Below are 18,189 nucleotides of genomic sequence, written 5' to 3' on the forward strand. Positions count from 1 at the left end.
AAGAATAATAATGCAGGGTAGAGTGAATAAAGCCAAACATTAGGAAAAATGTATGTGGTGTGATCACATTTATGCATTTGTATATTACATGTGAATGTGTATGTAAAAATGAAAACTATATAGAAAGCAAATGTTCTTCTATATTTGTTACTACAACAGATGGCCATAATTTGGTTTTGAGGAAAAAAAACTAAAAATTTGACATTTGGGACCTCAGTTATGATAAAAGTTCCATAATTCACACTCAGGGAAGAACATCTTTCATGTTAAAAATTGATACAGGATATTGTAAATAAATGACAAATAGGAAATTTTGAGTTTTTTCAAGAACTTATTTATTTTAGTTTTCCATAATATAGCTTTGTCTTATCTTTTAGGAAGCCACAGATGATGGACATAACAACAACCTTCTTCCTCAGATTATTCAGTGTTTTGCATGTCCAAATTGCTTCCTTCTTTTTAGCAGCAAGGATGAGTGTTCGAAGCATATGTCTGGAAAGAATCATTTCCATCAGAGTTTCAAACTGGGTGGTATGTTAATACTCTCTTCTGCTGAAAATTATTAAACTACTTTAATCTTTGCGATTTATCGTACTTCTCAGATCATTCTTGAGATTACATATCCTCATCTTAGTTTTAGAACTATGAAAGTAAAAGATTATCTCAATTCTTACTTAAAAACAAAGATTCTTAATATTTATTTGTATGTATGAGTAAGGCTTACTAACTTTGAAGAGTGAAGAAAAACTTGGGAAGCAAATATTTATTCAGGATAATGTTATGTTATATCATAATATTGTGAAATTTTTCTGTTTCTTGGCATTTAAGACTCAAATTTTAATTTGAATATGAGTAAGGCATTCTTTGTATTTAAGGCCAGAAAGTGGCTTCCCTTAGATTTTTATTGCCAAAATAACTGTCTTCTTTTACTTACTCCAACTAATGTTGAGAAGGGCTAAGGAGAGGAAGGTTGGGTTACTCTATACTCAGATAACTTTGCAAATTATAGTTTATTTTGTCTTTCAGAGAACAAAGGAATTGCACATCCAATATCTTTTCCATCTTTTGCAAAGAAACTATTGATCTCTCTGTGCAAAGATGTTCCATTTCAAGTTAAGTGTGTGGCCTGCCACCAGACACTGCGTTCCCACATGGAGCTCACTGCCCATTTCAGGTTTGTATGAGTCTGGAGCTGTAAAGGAGTACGGATGAGCTGTCTGCCAGTGAGAAGTTTCAACAAACACATTTTCTATTCCATGTTTCTCTCATTTTAAAATGAGAATATACAGTTGCCTGGAAATTAACCAAATTTAGCATAGTGATAGAAGTTAGAGATGTGGAAAACATGGATATATTGATATTGCTGCAAGTGTAAAGCAAGCTAACAGTTCTAAGTTTTGTGTGTTTTTCTGTGTGTGTTCTGTAAGTATGAGTAGGAGAGGAAAGGGTTAAAGTAGAACCTTGGCTGTAAGTCAACCAGAATGGAAAGTGTCATATACAGGTGAAAGATTAAATCTCAAAGGCCAAATTTATCAAGTGACCAAGAAAAGATTCCAGTATGATTTGTGATTGCCATTGTATCTGTGAGATTATCTATATTGCTTAGTACATTGTTCCTCTTTATTGGTAAGTAGTATTGTGTGAATATAGCACAATTCGTTGATCAGTTCCCGTGTTTATAGCTACTTGGATTGTTTACAATTTATAGCTTTTATGAATAAAGCTGCTTTGAGTATTTTGTACAAGTCTTTTCATGGTCATATGTTTTCATTTCTCTTGGATGGACATTGAAAAGTGGAATTGTTGGTTCAGAAGTAAGTGTATATTTAAATTTATGAGAATGTACTAAATATCCAAAGTTGGTTGTACTGGTTTACATTCCTACAGGTAAGGTGTGAAAGTTCTAGTTACTCTTCACCCTTGCTAACATTTGATCTTGCCACTCTTTTTCATTTTAGCTGTTCTTACGTCTCAGTTTATTATGCACATTTTCTTGATAAACAATGATGTTGGGCACTTTTTCATGTGCTTATGGGCCATTTGTTTATCTTCGTGAAATCTCTGTTCAAGTCTTTTGCTGGTTTTCAAAAGTGGATTATTTGCCTTAATAGTGAGTTGGGGTTCTTTACATATTCTACATATAAATCTTTTGTCAGATTTGTATCTAGAATATAGGAATTTCTAGAATATACAAATATTTATGAGTATATTTTCCTAGCTGTGATTTTGCATATTCATATTTTTAATTATATCTTTTGTTGAACAGAAGCTTTTCTTTGCATTAGGTGTAATTTGTTGATTATTTTCTTCTTTTATAGTTATGCTTTCTGTGTCCTGAGAAACCCTTGCCTCTTCTTGCTTAAAGAATATATCTTATTTTCCTGAATTCAGCTTTGATATTTTTAAATATTTATGTTTATTTCTATAATCTATTTCAAATTTTTGTTGATTTTTACACCAACCATTGTCTGGTTTCCCTGGCAATTCTCTGTTGTTTGCCCATTTTCTAGTTCATTAATTTCTGCTCTTTAAACTTTGAGTTTAATTTGCTTATCTTTGTCTAGCTCTTAAAGGTAGAAGTTTAGGTTGACTTTGGATCTTTGTTTTCAATGTAAACGTTTAAAAATATAAATTTCCCTCTAAGCCCTGCTTTACCGGCATCACACAGATGTTGATAAGTTGTGTTTTCATTTTTATTCAGTTAAAAATACGTATCTCTTTTTTCCTCATTTAACTGTAGAGCTACCATATGATCCAGCAATTTCTACTTGTTGACAGCCAAGAGCAGTGTGAACGTATATCCACACAAAGACTTGTATGTTTGTTTATAGCAGCATTATTCATAATAGTAAAAAAGTGGGACCATCCCTAATGTCTATCAGCTGACAAATGGATTTTTTAAAATGGACCTATCCATACAAGGGAATATTATTTGGCCATGAAAAGGATTGAAATCCTGATTACATGTTACAACCTCAATGAACTTTGAAAACATTATGCTAAATGAAATAAGCTACTCAAAAAATCCATTTATATGATTCCATTCACATGAAATTCCAGAATAGGGAAATCTGTAGACACAGCAAGTAGTTGCTTAGGGCTCAGTGGTTGCTTGGAGTTGGGGAGCATGTCGAAAAGGGAGGTGGGGAGGTGATAGTTAAAGGGCATGGGTTTTCTTTTTGACATGACGCGATGTTCTAAAATTGACTGTATTGATGGTTGCACATATCTTTATGTGAAAAACAGTTGAAATTATATACCCTAAATGGGTGAATTATGTGAATTATATCCTTTTTTTTTTAAAGACAGGGTCTCTCTCTGTCACCCAGGCTGGAGTGCAATGGTGCAATCTTGGCTTACTGCAACCTCCACCTCCTGAGTTCAAGCGATTCTCGTTCCTCAGCCTCCCAAGTAGCTGGGACTATAGATGTGTGTCACCATGCCTGGCTAAATTTTGTGCTTTTTGTAGAGACGGAGTTTCACCATGTTGGCCAGGATGGTCTTGAACTCCTGACCTCGAGTGATCCGCCCTCCCAAAGTGCTGGGATTATAGGCATGTGCCACTGCACCTAGCCATGAATTGTATCTCAATAAAGCTTTTAAAAACATTTTTGAAAAATGTTATCTTTGCCCTTTTGATTTATTCTTTGACCTATAGGTTTATTAGAAATGTGTTGCTTCGCCGGGCACGGTGGCTCACACCTGTAATCCTAACACTTTGGGAGGCTTAGGCAGGTGGATTGCCTGAGCTCAGGAGTTCGAGACCAGCTAGCTAACATGGAGAAACCCCATCTCTACTAAAAATACAAAAAAATTAACCCGGTGTGGTGGTGCGTGCCTTTAATCCCAGCTACTTGGTAGCTGAGGCAAGAGAATCGCTTGAACCCAGGAAGCAGAGGTTGCAGTGATCCAAGATTGCGCCACTGACCTCCAGCCTGGGCGACGGAAAGATTTGCTGTCTCCAAACACACAAAAAAGATACGTGTTGCTTAACTTCTAAAGGTTTATAGATGTTACATTTAGGTATTTAATTTATAAACATTTAGGGATTTTTATTATTTCTCATTTCCAATTTAATTCCAAAATAATTAGAGAACATATTTTGTATAATTTTTTTCTTTTGAAATATATTAAATGTATAAAATTGTAGCTGGTCTGTTCTCTCTGGAGTTTAGTAGTGAAGAGAAGACACAGTTTTTCTATTTTTTTATTTTCCTAGAGAAGTTGATTTATTTTGAGTTAATTTGTGGAATAGTACGTGGTTTTATTGAGCCTAGTTCTTCAGTGCAAAAGCAACTATGGGCATGACATTTGTCTGACATAAAATTAACCAGTTCTTTATTTTTATTTCTTTACTTACAGATTTAGGGCATACGAGTGCAGTTTTGTTACATGGGTATATTGTGAAGCTCAGATATCTGGGCTTTTAATGTACTTGTCCTCCAAATAGTGAACGTTGTACTCAATAGGTTATTTTTCAACCCTTACCTGTTTCCTAACCTCCCACCTTTTGGAGTTTTCAATGTCTATTTATTATTCTACTCTATATGTCCATGTGTACCCATTGTTTAACTCCCACTTAGAACTGAAAATTTTCAGTATTTGACATTCTGAATTATTTCACTTAGGATAATGGCCTCCAGTTCCATACATGTTGCTTCAAAAGGCATGATTTCATTCTTTTTTATGACTGAGTAGTATTCCATGGTATATATGCCATATTTTCTTTATTCAATAATCCGTTGATGGACACTTAGGTTGATTCCATTCATTATTGCTATTGTGAATGGTGCTGTGGTAAATGTACAATGGTAGGTGTCTTTTTGATATAATGCTTGCTTTTTCTTTAGGTAGATATCAGTAGTGGGACTGCTGGATCAAAGTGTGGTTCTATTTTTGTTTTTTTTTTGAGAAATTTCCATATTGTTTTCTATAGAGGTTGTACTAATTTACATTCCCACCAGCAGTGTATAAGTGGTCCCTTTTCTCTGTATCCTTGCCAACATCAGTTGTTTTTTGACTTTTTAATAACAGCCATTCTGACTGGTGTAAGATGGTATCGCATTGTTGTTTTAATTTGAAGTTCTCTGATGATTAGTAATGTTGAGTATTTATGGGCCACTTGTATGTCTTCTTTTGAAAAATGTCTATTCGTGTCCTTTGCCCACTTCTTAATGGGATTATTTGTGGGTTTTTTTCTTGTTAAGTTCCTAGTAGATTCTGAATATTAGTCCTTTGTCAGATGCATAGTTTGCCGATATTCTCACATTCTATAAGTTGTTTTTATTCTCTTGATTATTTGTTTTGCTATGCTTAAGCTTTTAAGTCCGATTTGTCTATTTTAGGGCTTTGTTGCATTTGCTTTTGAGGACTTAGTCATAAATTTTTTGCCTAGGCCATTGTCCAGAAGGGGTTTTCCGAGGCTTTCTTCTAGAATTTTTATAGTTTCAGGTCTTAGTCTTTAATCCATCTTGAGTTATTTTTTGTATATGATGAAAGATATGGGTTCAATTTTATTCTTCTGCATATGGCTATCCAGTTTTCTCAGCACCATTTATTAAATAGAGCATCCTTTCCCCAGTGTGTATTTTTGTCAGTTTCGTCAAAGATCAGTAGTTTGTAGGTATGTGGCTTTATTACTGGGTTCTTTGTTCTGTTCCATTGATCTGTGTGTCTGTTTTTACACCAGTGCATGTTGTTTTGGTTACTACAGCCTTATAGTATCAACATTAATCAATTATTAAAGAATAGGTTCTGGGTTGTCTAGAATCTTAACCATAGTGTTCTTTCATACAGTTTAATTACCATGGAGAGTCTAATAATTTGCCTGTTCAATAAGGTCCTCTGTCAGTGCTTTTGACACAGATTTTAGTTTTCTAAAATTTGCCTGAATTTTAAAAAATTTGAATCTAGTTTTAGCCTTTTGTATTTTAACTAGAAATAGATAAAATGCAGATAATACTCAAGTATTTGAGGTGATAGAACATCATTATGTCATCTGCATCTTTATTGAAAAGTATCTTTTAGTGCTTATATATACATTGGTTATTTTATAGTTCCTGCAATAAAATGCAGCAATGGTATGTTTAGAAAATACTTCTCAAAGAGTTTCTATTTCTTTTTATCTAATTTAGAGTTCGTTGTCGAAATGCTGGGCCTGTAGCTGTAGCTGAGAAGAGCATTACCCAGGTTGCAGAGAAATTCATATTAAGAGGTTATTGTCCAGATTGCAATCAAGTCTTCGTGGATGAAACCAGCACCCACAATCATAAGCAGAATTCAGGACACAAAGTCAGAGTCATTAACTCAGTGGAAGAATCAGTCTTGCTCTATTGCCACAGCAGCGAAGGGAACAAGGATCCTTCTTCTGACGTGCATTTATTGTTGGATCAATCAAAATTTTCATCACTTAAAAGAACCATGTCTGTTAAAGAATCTAGCTCACAGGAGTGCATTGCCATTCCAAAAAAGAAGATGAATTTAAAAGATAAAAGCCATGAAGGTATCGCTTGTGTCCAGAAAGAAAAGTCAGTAGTTAAAACCTGGTTCTGTGAATGCAATCAGCGATTCCCAAGTGAAGATGCAGTAGAAAAGCATGTTTTCTCAGCAAACACAATGGGTTATAAATGTGTGGTCTGTGGAAAGGTATGTGATGATTCGGGGGTCATTCGTTTACACATGAGCCGGATTCATGGAGGAGCACATTTAAATAACTTTCTTTTCTGGTGTCGGACATGCAAAAAGGAGTTAACAAGGAAAGATACTATCATGGCACATGTGACTGAATTTCATAATGGACACCGATATTTTTATGAGATGGATGAGGTAGAAGGTGAAACTTTGCCATCATCTTCTACAACATTGGGTAATTTGACTGCTAACAAGCCTTCATCAGCTATTGCTATTATTGATCATTCCCTGGCAAATAGTTCTCCAAGGGGCAAATGGCAATGCCGGATTTGTGAAGATATGTTTGATTCCCAGGAATATGTAAAACAGCACTGCATGTCTTTGGCAAGCCACAAGTTTCATAGATATAGCTGTGCTCACTGCAGAAAGCCTTTTCATAAGATAGAAACATTGTACCGACATTGCCAAGATGAGCATGACAATGAGATAAAGATTAAATACTTCTGTGGGCTTTGTGATCTTATCTTTAACGTGGAAGAAGCATTTTTGAGTCATTATGAGGAGCACCACAGCATAGACTATGTATTTGTGTCAGAAAAAACTGAAACTTCAATTAAAACTGAAGAAGATTTTCCAGTAGTAGAGACGAGTAACCAGTTAACCTGTGGTTGCCGTGAGAGTTACATCTGTAAAGTCAACAGAAAAGAAGATTATAGTAGATGTCTCCAAATCATGCTGGATAAAGGAAAACTTTGGTTTCGCTGCAGTTTATGTTCGGCAACAACACAGAATTTAAGTGACATGAACACTCATATCCATCAAGTGCACAAAGAAAAGAGTGATGAGGAGGAGCAGCAGTACGTAATCAAGTGTGGCACCTGCACCAAAGCATTTCATGATCCTGAGAGTGCGCAGCAGCATTTCCATAGAAAACATTGCTTCTTACAGAAACCTAGTGTGGCTCACTTTGGATCTGAAAAGTCAAAGCTGTACAAGTTTACTGCCAGTGCCTCACATACAGAGAGAAAACTGAAACAGGCAGTAAACTATTCAAAAAGTTTAGACCTGGAGAAAGGAGTTGAGAATGACCTAAGCTATCAGAATATAGGTATGGCTTTAAAGCTCTGTGCAAATTTCATATACTAATATTGAAACTTACAATGTACCCACCTCGATTTTGAAGCAAGAAATAGGATAACTTCTTGATGATATGTTAATTACTATGGTATATACATTTTAGGGGTTTGTATTCCTACTGCTACATTTATCCACTTTCTAAACTTAAGGGGACAAAGAGTATATATTGGCTTTAAATAATATATATTTTAGATATTTTATTTTACAAAAGGTGTGGAGATTTTGAAGATGAAGGAAGTCGATAGTCTTTCTGAAAGTTAGATTTCAAAGTTATTTGGATTCACTAAAAAGATATGTAATCCCAGCACTTTGGGAGATCACAAGGTCGTTTAGGTTTTTTTTACAAAAAAATTAGCCGTAAGGCAGGAGAATTTGGATTCACTAAAAAGATAAACAGAGCGAGACTCCGTCTCAAAAAAAAAAAAAAAAAAAAAAGATCATGTGAATTCTTTTTGTTTCTATTTGGCCATATTCTTTAGTGTGAGAAATTTTAAAGGTCATTTCAGTATTTGTATATTTTTCTTATGATTAACTTGGAAGCAAAGCTTTAACATACAATTAAAATAGCAATTAGAGGTAGAGTTAAAGTGGTAGCAAGAAACCAGGGGGAAAATTGAAATATGAATTCCTTCTTTGTACTTACTCCAGTCTTTCTGTCTTCCATATGATAGGATTAAGTAAGTCTAGGCAGGTGTTAAGTTTTTATTTTGTTTAGAAGTATAATTTGTTTTGTTTAGAGTATAATTTTAAGTGTATATTCTTTTATTTTTAAATTTTTTTTTATTGAGATGGGATTTTACTATGTTGCCCAGGCTGGTTTCAAACTCCTGGCCTCAAGCAATCCTCCCATTTTCGCCTCCCCAAGTGTTGGGATTACAGGTGTGAGCCACCACACCCGACGTAAATCTATATTCTTTTAAATAAATATTAACTCTTGGTGAGTTATACAATGTAGTGTATTTGGATACAGTGAGAATATGTGCAAATTTTGGCCAGTAATGTATTTTTATGAACTATTGAATTTTTACATTCTTGCTCTATAGTGTATGTAGATCTTAACATCACCTTTAGTCATGGCATATTTTCAGTGATAATTAAATCATGAGCTACCTAGTCAACTCTAAACAGTGAAACACTGGTTACGCCATTTTATATTCTCTTTGGCCTTTTTTTTTGTGTGCTTCTGTTTACTTTTTGTTTTTGGAATTTGTGTTAGTCTGCATTTGATAGAAAATGCAATATCTAAATCTAGAGTTACTGAGAAGTTAGAGAAAAGACATAAGGTGGCTTGGAAATGGAAGGGAATGGCAGTAGTATATTCGAGGGAACTATTAGAATAGAAACTATTCATTTTTTAAATAATATAATATTCTAAAGTTTGCATTATTACCACAGGAAACTTTAAGGCCTTGTCAAAGTGGAAAAGTATGAAACAAGATAAAGGGGAGAGAGAATGAGAGTTGGGGCATGGGGGAAGGTGAAAGAAGAATCTGAGAGAAGCAAGAAGATGTGTTTATAGGGGGAGGTGGCACTGTACCACTGGCACCTATTTGTAGCACTGCTTTATGGCAGCAGGATTCCAGGTGATCTTATTTCTGCTCTCTAGGGTGTTTAATCATAGACCTAGAAGGCTACTAATAAATCAGTTTAGACTGGGAAAAGAACCAAATTCTGGTGGTGAAAATGTTCTATGGGTGGTGGTAGTTTTTGCTTATTTAACTTTAAAACTTGGTTTTCTAGTTCTTCTAGTACATTGTTTTTTAAAAATTCCCTGTATAAATGACTTTTTAACAAGCCTTAGAGTTGATGGAAAATATTTGCAAGAAGGATATATAATCAAAATTTGTGAAATATTCACAATATTTTTATCTGATTTAAGTGTAAATGGTGTCATGTACAGATTTGGATTTCACAAAAAGGTTTAGATAGAAATGAGTAACATTCAAGGTTAGTATTTTTGCATGTTAGCCTTCTAATATCTTTTGGACTTGAAATCAGAATGATTTTAGCAAATTCTTACTGAACTCATGTTGATATTTCTCTCTTCTCAGAGGAAGAAATTGTTGAGCTTCCAGATTTGGATTACCTGAGAACCATGACTCATATAGTCTTTGTAGATTTTGATAACTGGTCAAACTTTTTTGGTCATCTACCAGGGCATCTAAACCAAGGAACATTTATTTGGGGCTTTCAAGGTACGGTTAATAAGAAAAACAAAAGAAAACCGTTTTTCCCACATCTTAGACTATAGTTCAGTTTAAAAGCCTCCCCTTAAACCTTCCTGGATAGATCATAGGAACATAATTGGAATATTGTTCTTTTGTATTATAGTTACTCTGCTAGAGTCATTTTCTCTACATGCCTCTGTGGTAAATGTTAGCTCTATCTGGTGACTCAAAAGTTTATGGATCTTTTGGCTGGGCGCGGTGGCTCACGCCTGTAATTCCAACACATTGGAAGGCCGAGGTGGGAAGATTGTGAGGTCAGGAGATCGAGACCATCTTGGCTAACACAGTGAAACCCCGTCTCTACTAAAAACAAATTCAAAAAATTAGCCAGGTGTGGTGGCGGTTGCCTGTAGTCCCAGCTACTTGGGAGGCTGAGGCAGGAGAATGGTGTGAACCCAGGAGGCGAAGCTAGAAGTTGCAGCCGAGATCGCGCCACTGCCCTCCAGCCTGGGCAAGAGAGCGAGACTCCGTCTCAAAAAAAAAAAAAAAAAAAAAGAAACAGTTCATAGATCTTTTGATACTGATTGAAAAAGCCTTTATTCAACACCTAAAGTGTGTCAGGCACTATGGCTTTGTACTAATATGGTTACTGATTATTATGGTTTTATCCCTTTTAAAATACAGAGAAGCAGATGTTTTGTTTTTGTTTTTTTTTTTTTCCCTCAAAGTTTTAAAACTAATAAATAGCAGAGTTAGCTTTTGAAATTTGGCCTTTCAACTACAGGACTAATGTCATTTTCAACATGTCATAACTGCCTCTTCGGTTCATCCTTGCTGTTCTTAAGTGTTCAGCTTCATCTAAACCTCTTTACAAATTGTTGACCAAACCTGGGGGAGAGGCTTCTTTGGTTTACAGAGGATTAGTATAGTGAGCATCTGCTGTTGTTCGTGTTTGATAGAAAATAGCATGTAAAGAGAAAGATTGGGATTAAAGATAGAAACATGCTGACCTGGATAAGTTAGCCAGTATAATTGCTTTAGTAAGTTGAGCTTTGGTGATTGCCCATCATTTCTGCATTGAACAGTGATGACATTTGTAAAAACCACTTATGCTTACACTTACAGAATAATGCCATTCAAAGAATTTTTGCACACATTACTTTTGATTTTGCTTAATATCCATGTGAGTTTTAAGATGAGTTGACAGATTCAGGGAATTTAGTCCACTTTCTCAAGACTGTACAGCAACAAGATGTTGATGCTTATGCTCGGATGGAGTTCTTCCACATTCTGATTTAGTACTTTGCCTCTAGAAAAGTTTTTTTTCTAGTATATGTTTTTTCTTGATAAAATTTTTGGCCTTTCCTCTCCTGTTTGATTATCATTTTTGCTTTTTCTGAAATTAATAGGAGGAAACACCAATTGGAAGCCTCCACTCAACTGTAAAATTTATAATTACCTGAACAGGATTGGATGCTTCTTCCTTCATCCTCGCTGTAGTAAAAGAAAAGATGCTGCTGATTTTGCCATATGTATGCATGTGAGTCATTGTTTTATTCAAAATCTAATGTGAATCTCACACCCACTTGCATTTTTTTCCCACTTGAATTGTAATGAGAATTATAGACCATTCTTCAGTACTTCAGGTTCTACCTGTGACTATTATGAAGGCAGGACCCCATAGCATATTTTTATTGCTTTATCCTCAACTTATAGCAAACCTTCAGCTATCCATGGTAGATACTCAACTATTTGTGGGATAAATGATCAAGAGATGATACTGTTTTTTGGTTTTAAGACAGTGTCGCTCTGTTGCCCAGGCTGGAGTGCAGTGGCGCAATCTCAGCTCACTGCAACCTCAGCCCCCTGGGCTCTAACGATTGTTGTGCCTCAGCCTCCCAAGTAGCTGGGACTACAGGAGCATACCACCATGCTTGGCTAATATTTGTATTTTCAGTAGATGGGGTTTCTCCCTGTTAGCCAGGCTAGTCTCAAACTCCTGGCCTGAAGTGATCTGCCCGCCTAGGCCTCCCAAAGTGCTGGGATTACAGGTGTGAGCCACTGCACCCGCTGATGATACTGTATTTGATATATATTAAGACATTTTCATATTTTAGTATCTCTAAAATTAAGAGGTACCTTAACAATCACTGTTGGCCTAGATAGAATTTACATTTGCTTCTGCCTCTGCCAGGTACCTAGAGAAACTGCCAAACTGAGACCCACTTTACATTTTTTGCTTGAGGACTTACATGTCACACTGATAATGTGAATTTACTCGGCAAACTTGTTGACTACAGCTTATGGTTTAAACAACAAAAGATTTCTTTTTCCCTCTATCTAGTGCCAAGATTGAATCATGCAAATTGCCTTGCTTACCTTTTCTCTATGACAGATTTATTTCTTATTTACCCTTACATTGAGTGTATAGCCCATTGGTATTCCAACTTTATGTGAAGTCTGTTGGACTTCCATTTTGGCTTTTTCTTTTTATGGCACATAAAATAGCTTATCATATAATTTAATAGCATCTTATATTTGATTAAATGTGGGGTATTTAATTTATGAAGGAAGTCTTTCTCTCTGTTTCTGTTTTTTTTTTCTTTTTGAGACAGAGTCTCACTCTGTCGCCCAGGCTGGAGGGCAGTGGCGCAATCTCGGCTGCAACTTCTACCTCTCAAGTTCAAACGATTCTCCAGCCTCAGCCTGGAGAATCCAGCTTGGGATTATAAGCACATGCCACCACACTCAGCTAATTTTTGCATTTTGTAATAGAGACCGGGTTTCACCATGTTGGCCAGGCTGGTCTTGAACTCCTGACCTCAAGCGATCCACCTGCCTCAGCCTCTCAAAGTGTTGGGATTACAGGCATGAGTCACTCACCCAGCCGAAGGAGATCTTTGTGTCATACTTTGGTAGGGATTAGGGAACAAGCTTAATATACCTTCCTAGGTATGTGTTCATTGTGAATAGATATAACTTGTTTTGAAACTCGTGCTGATTTTTTATCAACCTGTGCCATTTGTTCTAACTTAGGCTGGCCGTCTAGATGAACAACTACCCAAGCAAATTCCTTTCACCATCCTCTCAGGAGATCAAGGTTTTCTGGAGCTAGAGAATCAATTTAAGAAGACTCAGAGGCCAGCTCATATACTAAACCCTCACCACTTAGAGGGAGATATGATGTGTGCCTTGTTAAATAGCATATCTGATACCACCAAAGGTACGCAGCTGCAGTCACAGTGCAAACCACCCAAGAGGAGGAGACTTCACTGCTGAGAGAAACCAATAAACTGCTGTCCGCTAGTGAACTGTTGCCTGCTTACTAAACCATCATGTTCTCTTACTTCTATCTTACTTCTCTTTTTTTTTTTAAATCTCACTTTCATTCTTTAGTGTTTTAGGAGGAGGATGAATTCATAATAATTTTCTGGAGCCTTTTTTTGATCTAGTAGATAAAATCTCTATTGATAAAATATATATTCATGCGTTATAGTATGTTACTACAATTTTAAGAGCTCAGAATTCACATCTTCACTTTGTTCCTGAAATTCCAAATTGACCTTCAGTCTTTTAGAAAGCAGTGTGTTTACAGTTGAAAACCGGAAAGCAATAAAAAAGGCGATCATTTAGGAGGTTGACAGTGACAAAATGAAATGCTGTTAGGCTTTTAGGTCCTTAGAGAAGTGGGTACATCCTATCTTATTGCTGGGCCTTGCACTTTCTTCTGTACCTTTGTGAGATTATTCAATGAAAGGAGTGCTGATGTCCATTTTCACTTCCTAGTATATAAGAAAAGATGTAATTCTAAGGATTCAGAAGTTTTGTTTTTCATTTTTCATAATTTCTGCAGTCAAATGTTCTACCACTGAGCTATACCTCTCTTTTTTCGTAATCTCTGAAGAAATATGGATAGAATAATTAATGTTTAAATAGGCTAATAATTTAAATTCATGAATAAGGTTTGAAGATATTAATGAATTACCTTAATGAAAAATAGTGGCTTTTTGGCATTTTTATTGTGTGCCTTTTTTAAAGTTTTCAACTCTGCTTGCCTCCTAGATTTTTTTTTCTTTCAATATATTTGGAAGTACATTTTGATTGAAAACCCATTTTGGAGAATTTTGCTCTAGTCACTGATTATAGTGGATCAATTCACTTCTGCAAAGTTAGGAATCAGTAATCTGTGCTCTTTATACTCTTTAAAGCAGAGTAATGATGGAAGATTATAAAAGAAAATGAACTCTTGTATCTTTATGTCACTTCCTCTTTAATTTTTGTTTTCACTTGTTTTTTCTATCTGTGAATTTCTTTTTTCTTAACAACAACAAAACAAACAAACAAACAAAAGCCACTGTGTGCAGTGGCTCACGTCTGTAATCCCAGCACTTTGGGAGACCAAGGCAGGTGGATCACCTGATGTCAGAAGTTCAAGACCAGCCTGGTCAACATGGTGAAACCCTGTCTCTACTAAATATACAAAAATTAGCTGGGCATGGTGGCTGTTGCCTGTAATCCCAGCTACTTGGGAGGCTGAGGCAGTAGAATCACTTGAATCCGGGAGGCAGAGGTTGCAGTGAGCCGAGATCGTACCATTTTGCTCCAACCTGGGCAATAAGAGCAAAACTTCATCTCAAAAATAAACAAACAAAAATCAAAACACCTCTTCTACTCTTTTGCCATCCCCTTCCCAGTCCTCAACATCTACTTAATATCCTGTAAGATAAAGTTTGACTTTTGCCACACAAGGCCAACCTCCCTTTCCTTCTCTTACACTTCTGCTTTTGGGAACATTTATAACTCCAAATGTGAAAGCTGTTAGGGTTTTGCCTCTATTTCAATTATGTTTGGAATGAGAGGTGAATATGAGTAGGCTTTCATGGGTATATTAGGGTTGGAGGTAAGATATAGGTTATTAATATCTGCTGACTATGCCGTTCCAAATGACTCTTATGTTCTAGATATTTTTTTTTTTTTTAAATCACCCATACTCAGTACTCACTTGAGCTAACTACTTTTTGGATGCACATGTGTACTTATTCTTAATTTTTGTGACATACAGAGATTGTGCACTGCATGAAGAAGGATATAGGCTTTGGTTCAAATGCTAACTTTGCTGTTTCCTAGCAGTGCGATTTCAGGCATGTCACTTTTTTGGAGCCTCATTTTTTTGTATTTATATGGTTGTAATAGTGATGTATGTAAAGTGTTTAGCACAGTATATAAAGCACTTTAGCTATTTAACAAATAATAGCTATTTTTTATTATTACTACCATAAAAAGAAAATGTGATTCCTAGCCACTACATTTTTAATGTTACACTGAATCATAGTATATTCAGGCTTAGTTATCTGATTTAAGACCAAACTTTTTCTTCATGGAAGACTTAAAACCATCAAATTGCCTGTAGTGAACTTTATAAGGAATCAAAGAAAAATCATTTTCTTGGATAACTTTTTATTCCATTTCCTTTCCTAACAAATAGCTTTGTGAATAGTTGAGTGATAGTTTCTATTAAGGAATGGTATTTAATATATAATGGGACTCAGTAAATCTCTCAATGTCCATTAATATAATTTTTGTTACTAAAGAATGCCAGGCTAACTCCTTGCACATAGCTAAACATAGTGTTCCTTCTTGTTTTCAGATTTGACAGCCAGTCATTTTCTTAAGGCAATATGGTTTTTGGGATGAAGGGGTCACTGGACCTTTTTGAGGATCTGATGAAAACTTTCTATACCTTCCGTCCCCCAAAATAAACATATATATACTACATTGCATACAATTTCAAGGGATTTGTGGTCTCAATGCTTCTAGTTGCCAATCAACAAACAAAATTGTCCTTTGGGATGTAACCTAAGTTTATACTGTAAGTCAACAGTCCCCAACCATTTTGGCACCAGGGACTGGTTTCATGGAAGACAATTTTTCCATGGATGGAGGCAGGAGGTGGGGCATTAGATTCTCATAAGGAGCGCACAACCTAGATCCCCTTGCATGTGCAGTTCACAATAGGGTTTGTGCTCCTATGAGAATCTAATGCCGCTGCTGATCTGACAGGAGGAGGAGCTCAGGTGGTAATGCTGGCTCACCTGCTACTCACCTCCTGCTGTGCGGCCCAGTTCCTAACAGGCCACAGACTGGTACTGGTCCATGACTTTGGGGTTGGGGACCCCTGCTATAAGTAACAGAGTGATAAGTTCTCTCATATTTGTTATTATACAGCCAGGCTGGTGATTTTTCAGATTTTTGAATTTTTCACCATAGCATAGAGAAGTGATACAAGTTTGAGTCTCTTATTCTTTATAAGTTTTCAGAAATTTACCATTAGCAGGACTAAAAAGTGGTTTTTATTAGACTGAAGATTGCTGTATAAATAGGATCTTTGGAATATTGTAATCAGAATCGATCGTATGGTATCATACTAGGAGAAATTAGTCTTCGTTAATTTCTCTGTTAATTGAAAGTCTTTCCAGAGGTACTTATTTCAGTAAAAATACAGATATTTGGAGTTGCTGGTTTTGTATATCGGTGTCCAGTCATTTGTTCCTAAGGCATTATTTTTTGCGTGGTGGGGAGAGGAAAGGTTAAGTAGCTTTATTACTGGTACTTTTTTATGCCTCCCAGTTGGTTAATTAGGGTAAAAGTTCTTTTCTCTCCTTGTAAGCATCAGGGTTTCAACATGAACATTTTAATTACAGCTGTGATATATGTATAAATTCTTGTAGAGACATTTAAAAAATCTGTTAACTTTAATTTCTGCCCCCACCTTGGTTTTCTTATCCTTCATCATTTCTATTTTATATTGTACTTTTCCTCACTTTCTTAACACTTAAGATACCTGGATCCTTTCTGGTAATCCCAATCAGAGAAGCTAGGTAGACTTTCTTAGACCATTTACATTTTATTCCTAAATATTTCTTTATTCTAACTCAAGCCTTATGTTTCAGAGCAGATATAACTTGTCACTTAAATGTTGAAAGAAAAAAAAAAAGTGAACTTTTTTATTGAAAAAAGTTTATTGAAGTTTATTGTAGTTTATTGAAGACCTACTATGTACCAGCCACCATGTTAACTGCTTTTTATGTTTGTAGTGTTTAAATGTGTTTAAATATGTTTAAAGAACTTCTTCCACATGCTTTTTAATCCGCTTTGCAAGCTGTGAAGTAGATGTTGGATTACCCCATTTTGTAAGTGTGGAAGGAAGCAGAGGTTCAGAAAGGTGAAATAATCTACCTGCAGCTGCACAGCAAGTGCTTTGCTTTTCATTAGTATCAACGAGTAGGGTGAGACTTTCACTGACACAAATACCGGGATTTCATGATGTAGAGCTAGCCACCCAATGTGAATTACTGGCTCTAACCATGTCCTTGAAGAATGAAGGTAATGGGAGATATTCAAACCACAGTATACTGACATTGCAGAATTTATATAAAGATATCAAACAAGTTTTTTCTTTTTAAATAACATTCAGGAAGAATGCACTTTTTTTTTTGGTCAGAAAAAATGATTTGGTTGTAGGTTCTGGTGCTTTAAAAAGTAAAGTGATTATATCCTGAATATAGCCAAGGAAAGCAATTAGCATTCTAATTTCTCTAGTATCTTTTGTCTCATAATTAAACGAGTGAGCACTATCTTTACAGGCTTCTCAAGAAGTTGGCACTAGAACTACAAGCACTGCAGTGAACTTTTTTGAGTACTGCAACATGCAGTTTCAAAGAAATTCACTAGAAACCTGCTTCCCATTGCTTCCTCTACCTTTCCTCTAATCGATGTAAATGTTCCAGGGTACACAGAAGTTAATGTTTTTAGTGTTTTCTTATTTGGGCCAGTATCTGCTCCCTTGAGAATTACATACAATGAAAAAGATGTTACTACAAGATAATTTTTATTGAATCTGTATGCTCCTTAGATGGTCTTGTTTATAAGCCTGAGACTTTTATATCCATTTAGTTGTGACTTCATTGTGAATGAATGGGTTAGAAGCAGTAAGTATGGTTGGTATCTATAGAGTCATACCAATTACACAGATTTTGTAATCCATCTTACAAATATAGAGCATAAACATTCACATAGGTGCTAAGAAAGTGTAGATGATTGAAGCATCATCATGGCCTGTGGAATATGTATTACCTAAAATAATTGTTGAATTATTTCTAAAAGTCTGTCTGCCTATTGTTTCCTCAGCCTGTTACTGAAAGCTATAGGTTGTTTCTTTGGACACCATGATAAAAATATGTTTGATAAAACTAAT

The 18,189-nt window shown here is 35.6% G+C and overlaps 2 protein-coding genes across 7 annotated transcripts in view; one reads left to right on the forward strand and one right to left on the reverse strand.

The window, feature by feature from the left end:
- DST (dystonin) overlaps positions 1–18,189 on the reverse strand; it is a 1,587,602-nt gene that overhangs the window by 677,350 nt on the left and 892,063 nt on the right. The gene's annotated exons all lie outside the window — the stretch shown is intronic.
- ZNF451 (zinc finger protein 451) overlaps positions 1–18,189 on the forward strand; it is a 376,340-nt gene that overhangs the window by 345,986 nt on the left and 12,165 nt on the right. For 4 of the 6 annotated variants that reach the window (XM_050788773.1, XM_050788772.1, XM_050788774.1 and 1 more), the window contains 6 exons: positions 378–531; positions 1,027–1,174; positions 6,135–7,738; positions 9,819–9,962; positions 11,345–11,475; positions 12,972–13,158. In XM_050788773.1, the coding sequence (XP_050644730.1) occupies positions 378–531; positions 1,027–1,174; positions 6,135–7,738; positions 9,819–9,962; positions 11,345–11,475; positions 12,972–13,158 (2,368 nt within the window). Of the gene's footprint in view, positions 1–377; positions 532–1,026; positions 1,175–6,134; positions 7,739–9,818; positions 9,963–11,344; positions 11,476–12,971; positions 13,247–18,189 lie in introns of those variants that run through there. The other 2 variants (XM_050788775.1, XM_050788778.1) reach the window with 2 other exon arrangements.

This window comes from Macaca thibetana, chromosome 4 (genome assembly GCF_024542745.1).
Source record: "Macaca thibetana thibetana isolate TM-01 chromosome 4, ASM2454274v1, whole genome shotgun sequence".
Classification (NCBI taxonomy): Eukaryota; Metazoa; Chordata; class Mammalia; order Primates; family Cercopithecidae; genus Macaca; species Macaca thibetana.